At 38.6% G+C, this 15,568-nt stretch overlaps 1 protein-coding gene across 3 annotated transcripts in view; it reads left to right on the top strand.

Moving 5' to 3' along the window:
• The window catches only part of TEC (tec protein tyrosine kinase), a 131,789-nt gene that overhangs the window by 107,092 nt on the left and 9,129 nt on the right, over positions 1-15,568 (top strand). For all 3 annotated transcript variants that reach the window (XM_040625084.1, XM_040625083.1, XM_040625082.1), the window contains exons 8-14: positions 1,088-1,153; positions 5,946-6,000; positions 8,547-8,626; positions 9,821-9,954; positions 14,003-14,077; positions 14,833-15,004; positions 15,126-15,342. In XM_040625084.1, coding sequence (XP_040481018.1) covers positions 1,088-1,153; positions 5,946-6,000; positions 8,547-8,626; positions 9,821-9,954; positions 14,003-14,077; positions 14,833-15,004; positions 15,126-15,342 — 799 coding nt within the window. The remainder of the gene's footprint in view (positions 1-1,087; positions 1,154-5,945; positions 6,001-8,546; positions 8,627-9,820; positions 9,955-14,002; positions 14,078-14,832; positions 15,005-15,125; positions 15,343-15,568) is intronic.

Here is a 15,568-nt window from a genome sequence, read left to right on the forward strand (position 1 = left end):
ATTACTCCCAGATTGTCATTGTTCCTAGGCCTTTCTCAGTGCAACAGAACTAATATATGTACTTGTATGGGTTTGTGTGTATTATGAGTTCCTACTAATAGTTCAAATTCAAATTTAAGGTTACAAGGATTTTACTCAATTTTTAAAAATTGTATACATGCATGTCTTTTATCTTACACTGAAAATCTTGACTCCTACTAAGATTCTAATTATTATGATTACTTCGTTTTTTATTTTTAAAAATTTTAAGTTTTATTGAAGTATGACTGACAAATAAAAATTACATATATTTAAGGTGTAACATGATGTTTTGATGTATGTATGCATTGTGAAATGATTTCCACAATCAAATGAAAAGAGCCCTCATTTGACATACTTTCCTTTTTGTTTGTGAGCATTTGAGATTTTCTCTAGCAAATTTCAAGTATGAGGGCTTCTTCAACTATAATGTGTGTAAGAGTCATCTGGGGTAAAACTGAAGTTTCCTTGGCCTCATGTAGGCCTTCTCATTTAGTTCTCTTGGGGTGTGACTCAAGAATTTACCTTTTTAGCAAGTGTCCCAGATGATGCCAAGGCAGAGGTCAGGGACTACCGTCTGTGAAACAGTGCTCTACACAGACTGTTGGAGTGTTGGCAAGATGGGTGTTTTTATCTGTTACTTTAACTTTTCTGAAATCGTGATTTCTTTGAAACATCCCAAGAAATCGTGAATTCAAGAGAAGCATCATGGAATATTAGGAAGGGCTGTGAACCTAGTCACAAGTTCAGATTTTAAGTTCTGACCCTGTTACTGGCTAGCTTTGGGACCTGGAGAAAGTCCCGTAATCTTTCCAAGCCTTGGTTTCCCCACCAGGAAATGGGGACAGTAGTGCCTGACTACATCAGAATTTCAGGGAAGCTCAAATGAGGAAGTTCTTTGTAAAGTATCAAATGCTATAGATATATTGAAATATTGGGGGTCGACTAGTTTTTCTTAAAGCTTTAGGCAATATAATGCTTTAATCATTTCATAAAGGCAGTAATTTTTTTTAAATAACCTCTCAGTAAAATAATTTCAGTTTACCTAAAGTATTTTCCTTCTTTCCAGGAGTGAAGGATATATCCCAAGTAATTATGTAACAGGAAAGAAATCAAACAACTTAGACCAATATGAGTAAGTAAATGATTATTTTGTGAATGTGAAGAACCAAAAAATGTTTTCATTTTCCTAATTATGTAAGGCATTTTGGAGATTAATGGGTATCTTTCATTAACTCAGTTGTCTACAGTGGTAAAAGATGTTGTGAGAATTAGTTTCTACAGTACACATTACCTGAAGGTACTATGTATGCATGGAATTACACAGGCAAAAACAATTGAACTGATTTTAAACAAATCACAGCTTAGCTGACATTGAAATACAGATTACTATTCAATCATTCAAGAAGTCAGAATACAGGGGCACCTGGGTGGCTCAGTTGGTTAAGCATCTGCCTTCAGCTCAGGTCATGATCTCAGGGTCCTGGGATCGAGCCCCACACTGGGATTCCTGCTGAGCAGGGCGCTGGCCTCTCCCACTCCCTATGCCTGCCCCTCTTCCTGCTTGTGCTCTCTCTCTCTCTGTCAAATAAATAAGTAAAATCTTTAAAAAAATAAAATAAAATCTTAAAAAAATAGTTCCTTTTTTCTAGTTATAATAGCAATATATGATTGCTGTTTTTAAAATTGTTTGAAAATACGAAAAATGTTAATGAGAAAAATTACTCATAAATCAACTAGAGTTGACCTCTGTTAACATTAACATTTCAGTTCATTTTTTTTTTTTACTATTTTTTAAGGAATGAATCATACTGTGAATGTGTTGTATACTCTTTATTCTATTTCCCAGTAGATTGTGAGTGTGAGTTTTCCTCATGCCACTAGATACACTTCAGAACATTTTCATAACTGCATTATATTTCATCCAGTCATAAACTCATCAAATATTTACTGAGATCTTAGCATGTGTGAGGCACTGTGCTAGGCCTTAGTGGGTACAACCAGGCACATGGCATATGGATGTGCAATAATTTATATAACCATTTCCTTATTTGTACGGCATTATGGTGTTTAGCGTCTTTGCTATATAATGGTAACTGGGATGACCTCTTTCTGGTTATTATCTTAAACTAGATCTCCAAAAAATTGACGGACCGGGCTAAAGGCTAGTTATGAACTTGTTAAGACTCCTAATGCATGCTGTCAAATTGCTTTCCGGAGAAGGCAATGGGCATACTATTTTTATGCTCACTAGCAGTGAGTGGCCAGGTTTTAATGAGAGGCTCATATATATACCAAATAGACTTTTGTGATCATTCTGAGGTGGTCACTCTGATGCTTCATTCACTTATTTAAAAACACCGCCACCATCACCACCACCAACAGCAAAAACCTGTCTCCTCTGTCCATATCACTTTCTGTAATGTGAGTGTACCTTAAAATCTAGAAAAAGATTAATAGCAGTCAGTGATGTGATTCCCTGAAAGTTGTTTTAGAAATAGGTAAGGGTATAAAAAATATGTAAAATAAATGGTGTTTCTGTTCTTAAATAAATTTTAGGAAAATGTAGCAAAATCCTTGGAATTAGGGAAGGTGCTGAACAGGGAAAACTTGGACCAATTTTAAAGTGATCTGAGACCTAACTGATGATTTGGGGAGGACTGTGCTTAGAAGCCAGATAATCCTTATTTAATGTGAGAACTCCCTGACTCATGGGATTACAAATAAGAATTTTATGAAGGCTATGATTCATTGCCATGAGTTTTTTTAGATTTATCTTTGTTTGGAAATTTCCTCTCTTGTAAGGGACTGTCCTCTTCCTCTGTGTGACTCAGTGAATTTGCTATGTATGGTCTCTGGCATGGGAATCCCCCAGTCCTCTGCCCAGGGTCAGGAATTCCACATGACATGGGCCATGCATAGCCCAATGAGCAAGATGAAACCTCTTCTCAGTGTAGACCATCAGAGATGCCCCTTTTCTCCCACTGTTTTCCCATGCCAAGATTTGTCTTATAGCCCATGCTATAACACATCTTAAATGTCCCCACGGCTAAAAAGCCTTTTGCCAGCTATTGAATCAAGAGTTCTCCTGCTGTTTGTTTGGGCCTAGGAGTCCCAGGCAACAGACTGTCCACAGGGCTGGACTCAGGAATACCAGGCCCGAGGCTCCCAGCACTATCAGAATCTAGTTCTGACCTCCACACCCAGGTAACAGCTTGAGGTGGAGAGGCTCAGAGGAGCTGCTGCAGGAAAAAAAGTGGGATCGTGGTGATGGTCAGGACATGTTCTTGATGGAAAAATGTTAAAGGAAGGAGGTGACTGACATGAAAGGGCCTTTAGAACAGGGCAAAGTCTAGGATAAGGCTTTTGAGTGGGTGGTTCAGGAGGAAAGGGTCCAATTAGAGAAGTAGCAAAGATTTATAGCTTGTTGGCTGGTTTCTGTTTTGCCCTCATTTACACTGGTTGTCTTCCCTTTGTGATTTACTCAACCCATCCTTCTCAAGAAGCTTGGCCAGCATCTGAACTTTCCAGAAAAGACTGAGTATCCCCAGATCTCCTTCTCTTCTCTATTCAGACACCACTGTGAAGTGTTTTGAAAGAACTAGCCAATCTGAAAACCTCATTCCCATTGGGTTTTGATATCTGAAGAGGGACTGACAAGTTACTTGCAAATCCCAGGCCATTCTTTTTACATGTTGAGTGAGTTCCTTCATCAAGGGGGGCTGACTAACTCTCTCTCCCAGAGGCATTTCTGTGGCAGGCTAGGGGAGCTGTCTGTGGGCTGGCATCTGCCCCTGCGCCCTGCTCACCACCGGGAGAGGGGGGGCTTCACGTTTACCCGAGAGCTCTTCCTGCTAGGGTGAGCACAGCAGAGGCACCACCGTCCTTCCCTTCTCTCCTGGTGGGAAGTATCACAGAAGAGGGAGAGAAGCCACAAGGGACCATGGGAAATACTCACCACGAATTGATTCATCTGTTTGTTCATCACTCCTCCCCCCTCCCCTTCCTTCAACATACTCTTAAAGGTCTGAGTTTACATCCTGGGGAGGGAAAATATCCTTTCTGGGGAATCTGCAAATGCTATAAAAATGACAGCTTAGGGCAGGATTTCAAAAAGCCTGCCTGCCCTTTGTGCCATGGATTCCTTTTCTTTCTTATTTCCTTTTCCCCTTCCCGGGAACTGTGAATATACTAGATGAGGAAAGAGCCTCTTTCTCTCTCTGAATATCTTAAATTTAATTTCCTCTTGAGGCAGCCTTATTGATTTCTTACGTCTGAATGTGAAATAAACCTCCATCGCTTACTCTTGCTGTGAAGATATGGGGTTGGGTCTTTGTTATTTATAAAGAGAATTTTTTTTCCCTTAATCTTTTGGGTCCTGCTGGTTTATAATACACCACGAGAGCTCCAGTTGCCTTTCCTTAATTAATTTTTATGACTTTTTTGGCATTCTGACAAGTGTTTCTTGTTATCAGTGGAGAAGCTTAGGGATAGAATCCATGCTGTTCTCCTCATTTATTGTATCTTTCTGTTGCATTCAGAAATTGATTGAGCACAACTGCACTTTTGGTCTCAGTTCGTAAAGTGGGGTCTGCAACGATGAGATCCTAATGCCCATAATTCTGGTTAATCACCTCAGGCTCCAAATAAAATAACAGTAATTGTATTGAGATTGTAGTTTGGCTGCTACAAGTGCATAAAGAATCTAGACCAAAAAAAAAAATCTTGTTATTGTATTTCGGTCATTGTATTTTTCCCTTCCTCAATCAGAAAAGGTCTTAATGTTTGCTTGTCTCAGGGTGCTTGCTGGGTCAAAAGTAAGTGCCAGTTCTTTTATAGGAGACTGAAGCAGTGGTAGGAAATTAAAATGTCCAGAGGGGCCAGTCTGGTTTCATAACGGTGGAAGCCTCAGGAAATATGACTGTGGTGGAGGGTTCTCTGCTCACTAAAGGGCATCTAAAACAAACAGACCAAAACAAACAACAACAAAAAGTTTAAAACAGAAGGCCAAAGAAAACAGTCTGAGTTCACGGGCTTTGGCCTACTTATAATCTCATGAAAAGATTGGGCTGGGGAAGCAGGGAGAGCACAGGGTATTTCCGAGGATGAGGTGGGAGATGGCAGTTTCCATGTTTCCTTGGGAAAGATTTCCCAAGGGTTAAGAAGGGCACTGATCTGCAGGGGCTTGGGGTTGTTGTACAGCGTGGTGGCAGGACCTGGGGAGGGGGGCAGGTGCTTCTAGCTGGCTATGGCAGAATCCCTACAGTAGAGCCGTAGGTGACCTCCAGGGGTTGTCTAGAAGACCCAGGAAGCCTGCTCTTCTCTTTTGCTTTGACACTTGGCACCTTTGTGAAATTCAATAGGGGAGCCTCCAGAATGACTTGAGATGGAATCTACAGCCTGTTGGTGGGATGGGGGCTTGGGTGAGATTTAAATTGAATTATATACAATAATGAAAGTAGGGTGATGTTTCCTACATGTTTGAATTTGTGGAGTAAAATTCGTTCTTGCTATTATAGTGAAAAATTGGAAGTGATTTTTATGTTAAATAATGAAGAATAGCGTAAATCAGTTATGGGATATCTATACCGTGACGCATAGAACTAGATTTGCAAAGATGTCTGTCATATACTGTTACATAAAAAAATTCTGGTTATGATGTAGCAAGTATAGTTTGATCCCCTTTTAATAAAAAAAAATTGAATGTTGGCATATGTACATATCGTCATAAAAATGTGGGTAGAAAAAGTCCGAAAGTATATATATCCAAATGTTACTAGTGGTTGCCTATATTATTGAGATTATGAGTACCGTCTTATTCCTATTAATTTTATTTGTTATTGATGAGCAGTATGACCTTAATCCTAAGAAGAATAAAAAATAATTTTAAACACCTGAGGCTTTAAGGTACTTCTCTTTCTGTACAGGTGGTATTGCAGAAATACGAATAGAAGCAAAGCAGAGCAGCTCCTCAGAACTGAAGTAAGTGTTTGTACTTGTTTTGTGGGTTTGGTTTTAGCACAAAGTAAGTTTAACAGATCTCTGAGAGGTGATGTCACATACCTGTTTCTAAAGCCTCAAAAATACTGTGATATAAGTGGTTCTTTTTAATTATGTACAATTGAGGATCGGTATAGTATTAGTTTCCTGGGGCCACCAAAACAAGGTACCACAAACTGAGTGGCTTCAGCCACAGAAGTGTATTGTCGCCTGGTTCTAGAGTTGGATGGAGTTCTGAGATCAGGATGCTGGCAGCGTAGGCTCCTTCTGAGGGCTGTGAGGGAGGGATCTGTTCCAGGTGTCCTGCCTTTTTTTCCCCTCCATGCAAATCTGTCTCTGTGTCCAGATTACCCTTTCATATAAAGGATTCCATCATTAGATTAGGGCCCAGCCTACTGATCTCATTTCAACTCGATTCTCTCTGTAACTCTCCACCTAAGGTCACTTTCTGAAGTACTGGGAGTTAGAACTCCAATGTATCTTTTTTGAGAGGGAAACAATTAAACCCGTATGAATAGGTAACAGCTAATACATGGGTAACACTTTCTTTACTTTCTCACTGATTTATTATTTGCTACCTTGATTTTAGTCCTTAAATGTGTTTTTCCTTTTTGTTTGGAGTTACGTTTTTTTTAATTTAAATTCAGTTAGCCAAGATATTGTACATCATTAGTTTTTGAAGTTACTTTTTAAAAATAATTTACATCAGTATTACATGATATCTTTTACAAATGAAGTTTTAATAACTATTTAGTTGCCTTTAGAGATAAACATGTCAAATAATAATAATAATAAATGTGCTAAAATTCTTACACGTTATTTATTTATTTATTAAAGATTTTATTTATTTATTTGACAGAGAGAGAGACAGCCAGCGAGAGAGGGAACACAAGCAGGGGGAGTGGGAGAGGAAGAAGCAGGCTTCCAGCAGAGGAGCCTAATGTGGGGCTTGATCCCATAACGCCAGGATCACACCCTGAGCCGAAGGCAGACGCTTAACGACTAAGCCACCCAGGAGCCCCTAAAATTCTTACACTTTAAAAAGAAATAAAATGAAAGGATAAGATATAGTATAGAAGAAGCTGCAGTAGACAGAGTAAAGAGACCTGAGGCTAGCTGTGACTTTTCTAGTCTGTTTGCCTTATCTATAAGATAAGGAGGTTAGATTAGATGATGATCTGTATAATTCTCGGTGTTTATGATCTAGTTATTCTACTTAGTAATAGTTCTCAATTTTTTTAAACCCATGCTTTCTCGTTGTACCTCCTGCTTATTGCCACCAGTCAAGGTTTCGTTGGACACTGATTTCTGTAGTTTATGTTGAGAGCAAAAGCAGGTGACTACTTGATTCAGATGATATGTTACTGTACTTACTCCCCACATAATCCTTATATGCCTCCCTGGTGACCCCACAATGAGAGGCAGCTGTAGGTGAGTGGGTAGCTAGAAAGCCTAGGGTCCAAATTTTGGCTCTGTTACTTACTAGCTGTGTGATCTGGGGCAAGTTATCCAACCTCTCTTGGCCCCATTTCCCTACCTGCAAAGTAGAGCGGGGTTAAGAGTAGTACCTGTCTCATAGGACTGTTTTGAGGGTTAAGTAAATGCACATATTAGAACGTACTAAAACAGGGTAAGTAAGCTTTCAATAAGTACATGGTAGCTATTACACATTTTACGGATCGGTGAACTATTAGGATCATTGATTGTACCTAATTGTTTTTATCAGATTTATTTATGGGGCTTTATTTAATTCATTGTCTTTCCTATGAATAATAATAAAATTTATTTTGTTTTTCCACTATTAAACACACTCTCAAAGCCATTTCAGAGCTGGAGACCGATTGTGGTGGTGTTTGTTGGAGAGCTTTGGAGGTTCCTAACTTGTTTCTTGTTTGGCTTAAAACCTGAGGAGGACTTATCTTTTAGTCATTCTGTGTTGTTTCGTCTTTTGGTTTCTCTGCTTGATTTGCTTGTGCTTCCAACTCTGCTTTTGTGAACAATGATATTTAATATCAATTTCCAGGGGAATTAAGGATTTTTAAGAAATGTTCTTATAAAGAGCACCGATATTTACAGGAAAAATGCTATGTGGATAGAAGATGATATTGAGTCAGGATTCAAAGCTTATAGCAAACATGAAAAATGTATGAAATGAAACCCAGTTATTAAGAAATACATTTTTCAGTAACTGTTTCCCCCCATGTCCAGAACTGAAAGGAATTACAAAATCTTGTCTATCGGTTCTGGAACGGCCCTGAGAGATATCTTGTTGAAATGTCTCATGCTGGTGTGTGTGAAGATTTGTGATTGTGGGGAATTGTGAGAGGACTTTCTTGAATTAATGTCCTAGCACAGTAATGTGAAGGGGAAAGTCATGTAGATGGAAGCTGTCTGTAAGCCGTGCTTCTCTAAAGCAGATTTTCTAGGCAAAGGGTAATCATGAACTTGTAAGATTGGTTTCTTGAATCTTCTCTACGGCATTGATACTTGTTATTGGATTGAAAAAAATTTCTTAACTTGGATTTTAGGATAAAGAAGGTGGTTTTATGGTAAGGGATTCCAGTCAACCAGGCATGTATACGGTCTCCCTTTATACAAAGTTTGGAGGGTAAGTACTCAATTAATCATCTCTCCTTCTCTGAGTTTTTATATGAAATTCCTATGTAGTTTGCATGGATTCCTAGTTTTCAAAAAATATGCTGCATTTTAGCATTAAACAAGAAAATCTAAACTTAATTTTTGAAGTCTGTCCTATTTTTTATATTCATATTTCCTTAAATCCATATTTCCTATTCTTGGTAATTTTCCTTATGGTTTTCCATATATATATATATATCTGTTGAGAATGTCTATAGAAACTTCAGCAACGTTCAAGAAATAATTACTGTGCACTGCGCTAAGCACTAAGGATGCCGCAGCGAACAAAGCAGGCACAGACCCTGCCCTTCCCCCCTCCGATAGCTTAGTGGGGGGTGCAGACAAGCAAAGAGGCAGTTATGGTAGTACATGAGTAAGTCCTATGCTTGGAGAAAATGTGCGTATGTGTGTGGGGGTGGTACACAGCCCAGATATCCCAGTTCATCACAAGTGTAGTCTGGGGACATCTAGCCAGACCTGATGGGGGATGAAGGCAGAAATTGGAGGGAATGAAAAGAGTGTTTCTGACTTAGGAAACTGCCTGAACCCAGAACTGGGTGAGGATATGGTGAGTTCCAGGAACTGACAAAAGCATATTATAGCCAGAATGGGAGGGGTGGGGTGAGGGAGGAAAGAGAACCCTAAGAGATAAAAGTAGAGGTCAGATCACATCTATGTCAAGGAGCTTTACTTTAAGAGCAAAGGGAGTTCTCTTGAAAAGATCTTTAGCAAGAGATGACTTGAGGAGATCTGTGTTCTAAAAAGATATCTAAAATAGAATTTGTACATTTTTTTATAAGTCGGCTTATTCACTTTTAGAAGCATAAGTCTTCTAGATGTTTGCAAGTTTACATCAATAGCAGGGACAAAGAACAATAGCCAGCCAGTAGCTATTTTAAGACTTTTAACTGTTGGTAAATGGAATTGGTAAATCTTCTCTTTCATAATCTCATGCAAGGGCCAAGTGTGTTATCAGTGACCACTTTAAAAACGTCCACCTGTTAATGTGAAAGACGAAGCTAAGAAGAACCTGGGGAAAAATAAAAGTTGTGCAGAGAATAGAAGTGGCTATATGTAGGGACCTGTGGTTGCATGGTGGAAACATCTTAAAAATGAAGTTACATTATTCCAACTTCGTACTAACACATTTGGATTTTTGTTTCAGTGAGGGCTCGTCAGGTTTCAGGCATTATCATATAAAGGAAACAACAACATCCCCAAAGAAGTATTATCTGGCAGAAAAACATGCATTTGGTTCAATTCCTGAAATTATTGAATATCATAAGCACAATGCAGCAGGTAAGGGATCTATTAAAACATTTTTCAAATATAGGGTAGTGATTAAAATGATCAGACATTGTGATGAATTCTTCCTTGAGCAGTTTTCGGTTTGTAGTTAATTGTAGAATGTGATTAATTTAAAATTATTGCATATTAAGGAAGTGATATATACAAAGAAAAAATAGAAATAATATTAAGTCTCATAAAAAGCTGTCTTGACCTTAGGACACGAGTTGCTCTTGTTGTATATGATAAATGTTCACATTTCTGTGATTTATACCCTTGGTGCTGACAAAGACTCTTTGCTTGACCAAGCTTTAGTCAGGCTCCTGAACCATCTCTTAGACCCATTGGTGCACTTTCTAGTAAAATCCAGTTTTAGCAAGAACACTGCTAAGTCAGTTTAACCAGAACTCTCACCTTGATATCTGAAATCCGCTCACACTCAATATCTGATCAGGTTCCTTATTTTCTGCCAAGTGATGTCTGGTCACTCTGGCTTGTCTTCAGCAAGATCCTGTTAGATTCGTGTATCCCAGAACCCCCACTCCCCAGCATTTCTCTTAGTAATTGTCCATCCACTGACCCCAACCCCACTCCTTGGCTGTAAATTCCCATTTGTCCATGCTATATTTGGAGTTGAGCCCAATCTCTCTCAAACTCTAAAATCCCATTGCAGTGGTCCCTATACCAATCACAGTGGTCCTAAATAAAGTCTGCCTTACCATCTTTAGAAGTGTCATCGAATAGTTTCCTTTCTTTAACTGTATGAAACTAAAACCCAAGATACGTCTATGTCAGAGTTGTCACAGAAGCTGCCAGACAAGCCCAGGGTTTACGCCTATGCTATTGGCTTCCAAGACTAGAGCAATCATGTCCTGGACAAGTTTTCCATCTTCTTGAATCTCTGCTATACTTACTACAGAGTGAGAACATACCAAACACCGAAAACAGAAACCACATTTATGCCATGTTCTCAGATAATGGTAGGAACAGTTATTGGGGTATAATTTAAATGTCATAAAAATCACCCATTTAAAGTATGCAATTCAGTGGTCATTAGTATATTTAGAGTAGTGCTAAGTATCACCATAATCTAAGAACGTTTTCATCATCCCCAAAAGAAATATTTTACCCATCACCTGTCACCCCTTGGCCCCCTTTCATCAGTCTAGCCCTGGCAACCAGTAATCTACTTGCTGTCGTTAAAGATTTGCCTATTCTGGACATTTCATATCAATGGAATCATACAATATGTGGTCTGCTGTGACTACCTTGTGTGACTTAACATAACATTTCTGACATTTGTCCATGTTGTAGCCTGTATAAGTGGTCCATTCCTTTTTATTGACAAATAATAATCCACTGTGCTCATTTTGTTTATCCATTTTGTCATCGTTCATCAGTTAGTGGCCATCTGGGTTGTTTCCACATTTTGGCTGCTATGAATAATGCTGCTATGAACATTTGTGTACAAGTTTTTGCATCGAAATATCTTTCATTTCTCTTGGTGACTTACTTAGGAGTGAATTTGCTGGGTTATATGTTAACTCTGTGTTTAACATGTGTGAAGAGCTACTTTCATATCAGTTTATCCCCCAGAGAACTTTTTATCTCTTATTCTGTTATTTTCTTTTTTAGTGTTCACATTCCCTTCTTTCTTTGTGTGTGTGTGTGTGTGTGTGTGTGTGTTCTTGTATAAGTCTTATTCCTCACCATTATCTAAATTCACTCATTTAGCAAACATGTATTGAGTGCCTGTTACATGCCAGGAACTGTGCCTGGCTCTAGGAAGACTATGGTGGACTAGATAGTGATTGATCCTATCTCTCTCAGCTCTTACTGTCTGGTGGAGGAGACAAAGAAGTATATAACAATTTAAAGTTACCCTGAGATATGCTGTAATCGAAGAAATACAGAGTGCTATGGGTGCTTATAGGAGAGATATCTGCCTTTCTTTGTATTTAATGCTGTAAACAACTTATGTTAAAGTGTCTAACCTACCTCACTGATTTCCAGTAGTTGATATTCCCAGTTGTTGATACTTTCATTTTTTCCCAATTTTTTATTTAATTCTAGTTCATTAACATATGGCACAATATTGGTTTCAGGAGTAGAATTAAGTGGTTCATCACCTACATACAATACCCAGTATTCATCACAAGTGCCCTCCTTAATACCTACCACCCATGTAGCCTCTCCTCCACCTCCCTCCCTCCATCAACCCTCAGTTTGTTCTCTATCATTAAGAGTCTCTTATGGTTTGTTTCCCTTTGTCTTCCCCCCACCCCATGTGTTCATCTGTTTTGTTTCTTAAATTCCACAGATGAGTGAAATTATATGGTATTTGTCTTTCTCTGACTGACTTATCTCACTTAGCATAATACATTCTAGCTCCATACACATCATTGCAAATAGCAAGATTTCATTCTTTTTGATGGCTAAATAATATTCCATCATATATATGTACCACATCTTCTTTATCCATTCATCAGTCGGTGGACATTTGGGACCTTTCCAGAGTTTGGCTTTTGTTGGTAATGCTGCTGTAAACATTGGGGTGCATGTACCCCTTTGAATCAGTATTTTTGTATCCTTTCAGTAAATACCTAGTAGTGCAATTGCTAGATTGTAGGGTATCTCTGTTTTTAACTTTTTGAGGAAGCTTCATACTGTGTTCCAGAGTGGCTGCACCAGTTTGCATTCCCACCAACAGTGTAAGAGGGTTCCCCTTTCTGTGCATCCTCACCGACATCTCTTGTTTCCTGTATTGTTCCTTTTAGCCATTCTGACAGGTGTGAGGTGGTATCTCATCGTGATTTTGATTTGTATTTCCCTGATGCCGAGTGATGTTGAACATCTTTTCATGTGTCTTTTAGCCATGTGGATGTCTTCTTTGGAAAAGTGTCTGTCGTCTTCTGCCCATTTCTTACCTGGATTATTTGTTTTTTGGTGTTGAGTTTGATAAGTTCTTTATAAATTTTGGGTACTAACCATTTATCAGATATGTCATTTGCAAATATCTTCTCCCATTCCATAGGTTGTCTTTTAGTTTTGTTGATTTTTTCCTTCACTGTGTGGCTTTTTATCTTGATGAAGTCCCAATAGTTCATTTTTGCTTTTGTTTCCCTTGCATGTCTTGTAAGAAGTTGCTGTGGCTGAGGTCAAAGAGTTTGCTGCCTGTGTTCTCTGGGATTTTGATGGATCCTTATCTCACATTTAGGTCTTTAATCCATTTTGAGTCTATTTTTGTGTATGGTGTTAAAAAATGGTCCAGTTTCGTTCTTCTGCATGTCACTGTCCAGTTTTCCCAACACCGCTTGTTAAGGAGACTGTCTTTTTTCCACTGGATAGTCTTTCCTGCTTTGTTGAAGATAAGTTGACCATATGGTTGAGGGTCCATTTTTGGGTTTTCTATTCTGTTCCATTGATCTATGTGTCTGTTTTTGTTCAAGTACCATACAGTCTTAATGACTACAGCTTTGTAATGTAGCTTGACGTCTGGAATCATGATGTCTCTAGCTTTGCTTTTCTTTTTCAGTGTTGCTTTGGCTACTTGGGGTCCCACTGTTGATATTTTAGAGCCCCATATTTATGCTAGTATTGAGTTATTCAAGGTGAATCACTGACTACCGTAATTCCCTTTCATAGTTTGGATCACATTGGAAAAGAACATGAAATAATAATTGATAATAGCTATTAGAAACCTTTTAACATTTTAAAAAAGTGTTTGAGATGAGAATATGCTGGCCAAGTGCTTGATAAACACTGTAGTATTGAGAAGGCAATGTTTGTTGAGTGAATAAAAACATATATTTTTAAAAGTTCTTTATGTTCTATAAAAATATGAAATTGTCAATTCAAAGAATAGGATCATCTTCTTCCTGCCTGCCTTCCTCTCTTTTTATTTTTGGTTAGCATATAGCAGAGTGCTGTATGTACGCACAGAGGACGAGCACTAAGTGTGTAAATGAACGGCCTTTATACATGAGTGTCTAAGTTTAGCGCTTTCCCATGCAGAATGAGTAAGAATGAATTCAATTTCAGTGCTTTCTCTGACTTCCAGGACTTGTCACAAGACTGCGGTACCCAGTTAGTACGAAGGAGAAGAATGCACCAACCACTGCAGGATTCAGCTATGGTAACTCATTTTGTAGTTGCATTGGCTAATTTTCCTTAGGAAAAAAAAATCCCATTACTACAAGACCAATTTAGATGTTTAGAATTCCACATAGAACTGTTTTTATAGTTTTATCGTATGGGTTTTTAGATGATTATACTTGTAGCTATGGTAACCCTAGATTTTCTATTTTCATCATTATTCATAATTCAGCAGAAAACTTCCTCTTAGTGAAAAATAAGCATTGCCATGTTATTTCTAAAATAAATCAAATCCTTTTCTGGTTTTCACCAGCTTGATTGGTTACTCACAGGAAAGTAAGGATGGAGGTAATAAAGAAGGCATCCAGCGTGATTGTCTTTGTTGCTTCTAGGAAAAACCTTTTAAACAGAAGATTAAATTCTTTCTAACCTGATATAATTGGGGGGGGGCAACAAACTGAGGGGGAAGAATGGTAAAGGAGAAAGTATTCGATTATGTTTTTTTCTAAGTACCTCTAAGCTCTATTATTATTAGCCTATTATTCAGCACCTTCTTGCCTTCCTTTGTTCACTTTGGTTGTACTCTGATGGCTTAGAAGGGAGTATATCCTCCCCAGAGGGTGGAAGGCCACCTTTTGCAGCTTAGATGTAGGTGACAAGTCTGTTCTATGTCTTACTGATAATTGTATTACCCTGTAACTTTGACATTGACCTTGGTTGTCGTTCCTCTGTTTCCCACTGATTCATGCTGTGTTCTCCTTATTAAATGTTATCACTTTCCCCTCTGTCTCACAGAAAAATGGGAGATCAATCCTTCAGAGCTGACCTTTATGAGGGAACTAGGGAGTGGACTGTTTGGAGTGGTGAGGCTTGGCAAGTGGAGAGCTCAGTACAAAGTGGCAATCAAAGCTATTAGGGAAGGTGCCATGTGTGAGGAAGACTTTATAGAAGAAGCTAAAGTGATGATGTAAGTTATCGTGTTCTTACTGGTTCCTCTTTTTGCATTAAAAAGTAGCCGCTCACCAGCTAATAGCCCTGCGGGTTTCTTTTCCTATAGTAACTATGTCTATGCATGACTTCCCTCCCAGGAAGCTGACACACCCGAAGCTGGTACAACTTTATGGTGTATGCACCCAGCAGAAACCAATTTACATTGTTACCGAGTTCATGGAAAGGGGCTGTCTTCTGAATTTCCTCCGACAGAGACAAGGTCATTTTAGTAGAGATGTGCTGCTGAGCATGTGTCAAGATGTGTGTGAAGGGATGGAGTACCTGGAGAGAAACAGCTTCATTCACAGAGATCTGGTAATCATAACCACCCGTGTTCCCATTCATTGGCCTAATTCCTTTGTAACACTGGGGCAGCAAATGAGCAATGATGTATTAATATCCAATTTCTGTTCTCAGTGATATTTCACCATTGTCTTTAAACCTGGTGAATTTAACTTGCCTCATAATTTTAACAGAAAAACCTTGATCAAATCTAATACATATAATACATAATTACATAGGCAATTGCATAAATAATATG

The sequence above is a fragment of the Ursus maritimus genome, unplaced genomic scaffold (genome assembly GCF_017311325.1).
Source record: "Ursus maritimus isolate PB19 unplaced genomic scaffold, ASM1731132v1 scaffold_8, whole genome shotgun sequence".
Lineage (NCBI taxonomy): Eukaryota > Metazoa > Chordata > Mammalia > Carnivora > Ursidae > Ursus > Ursus maritimus.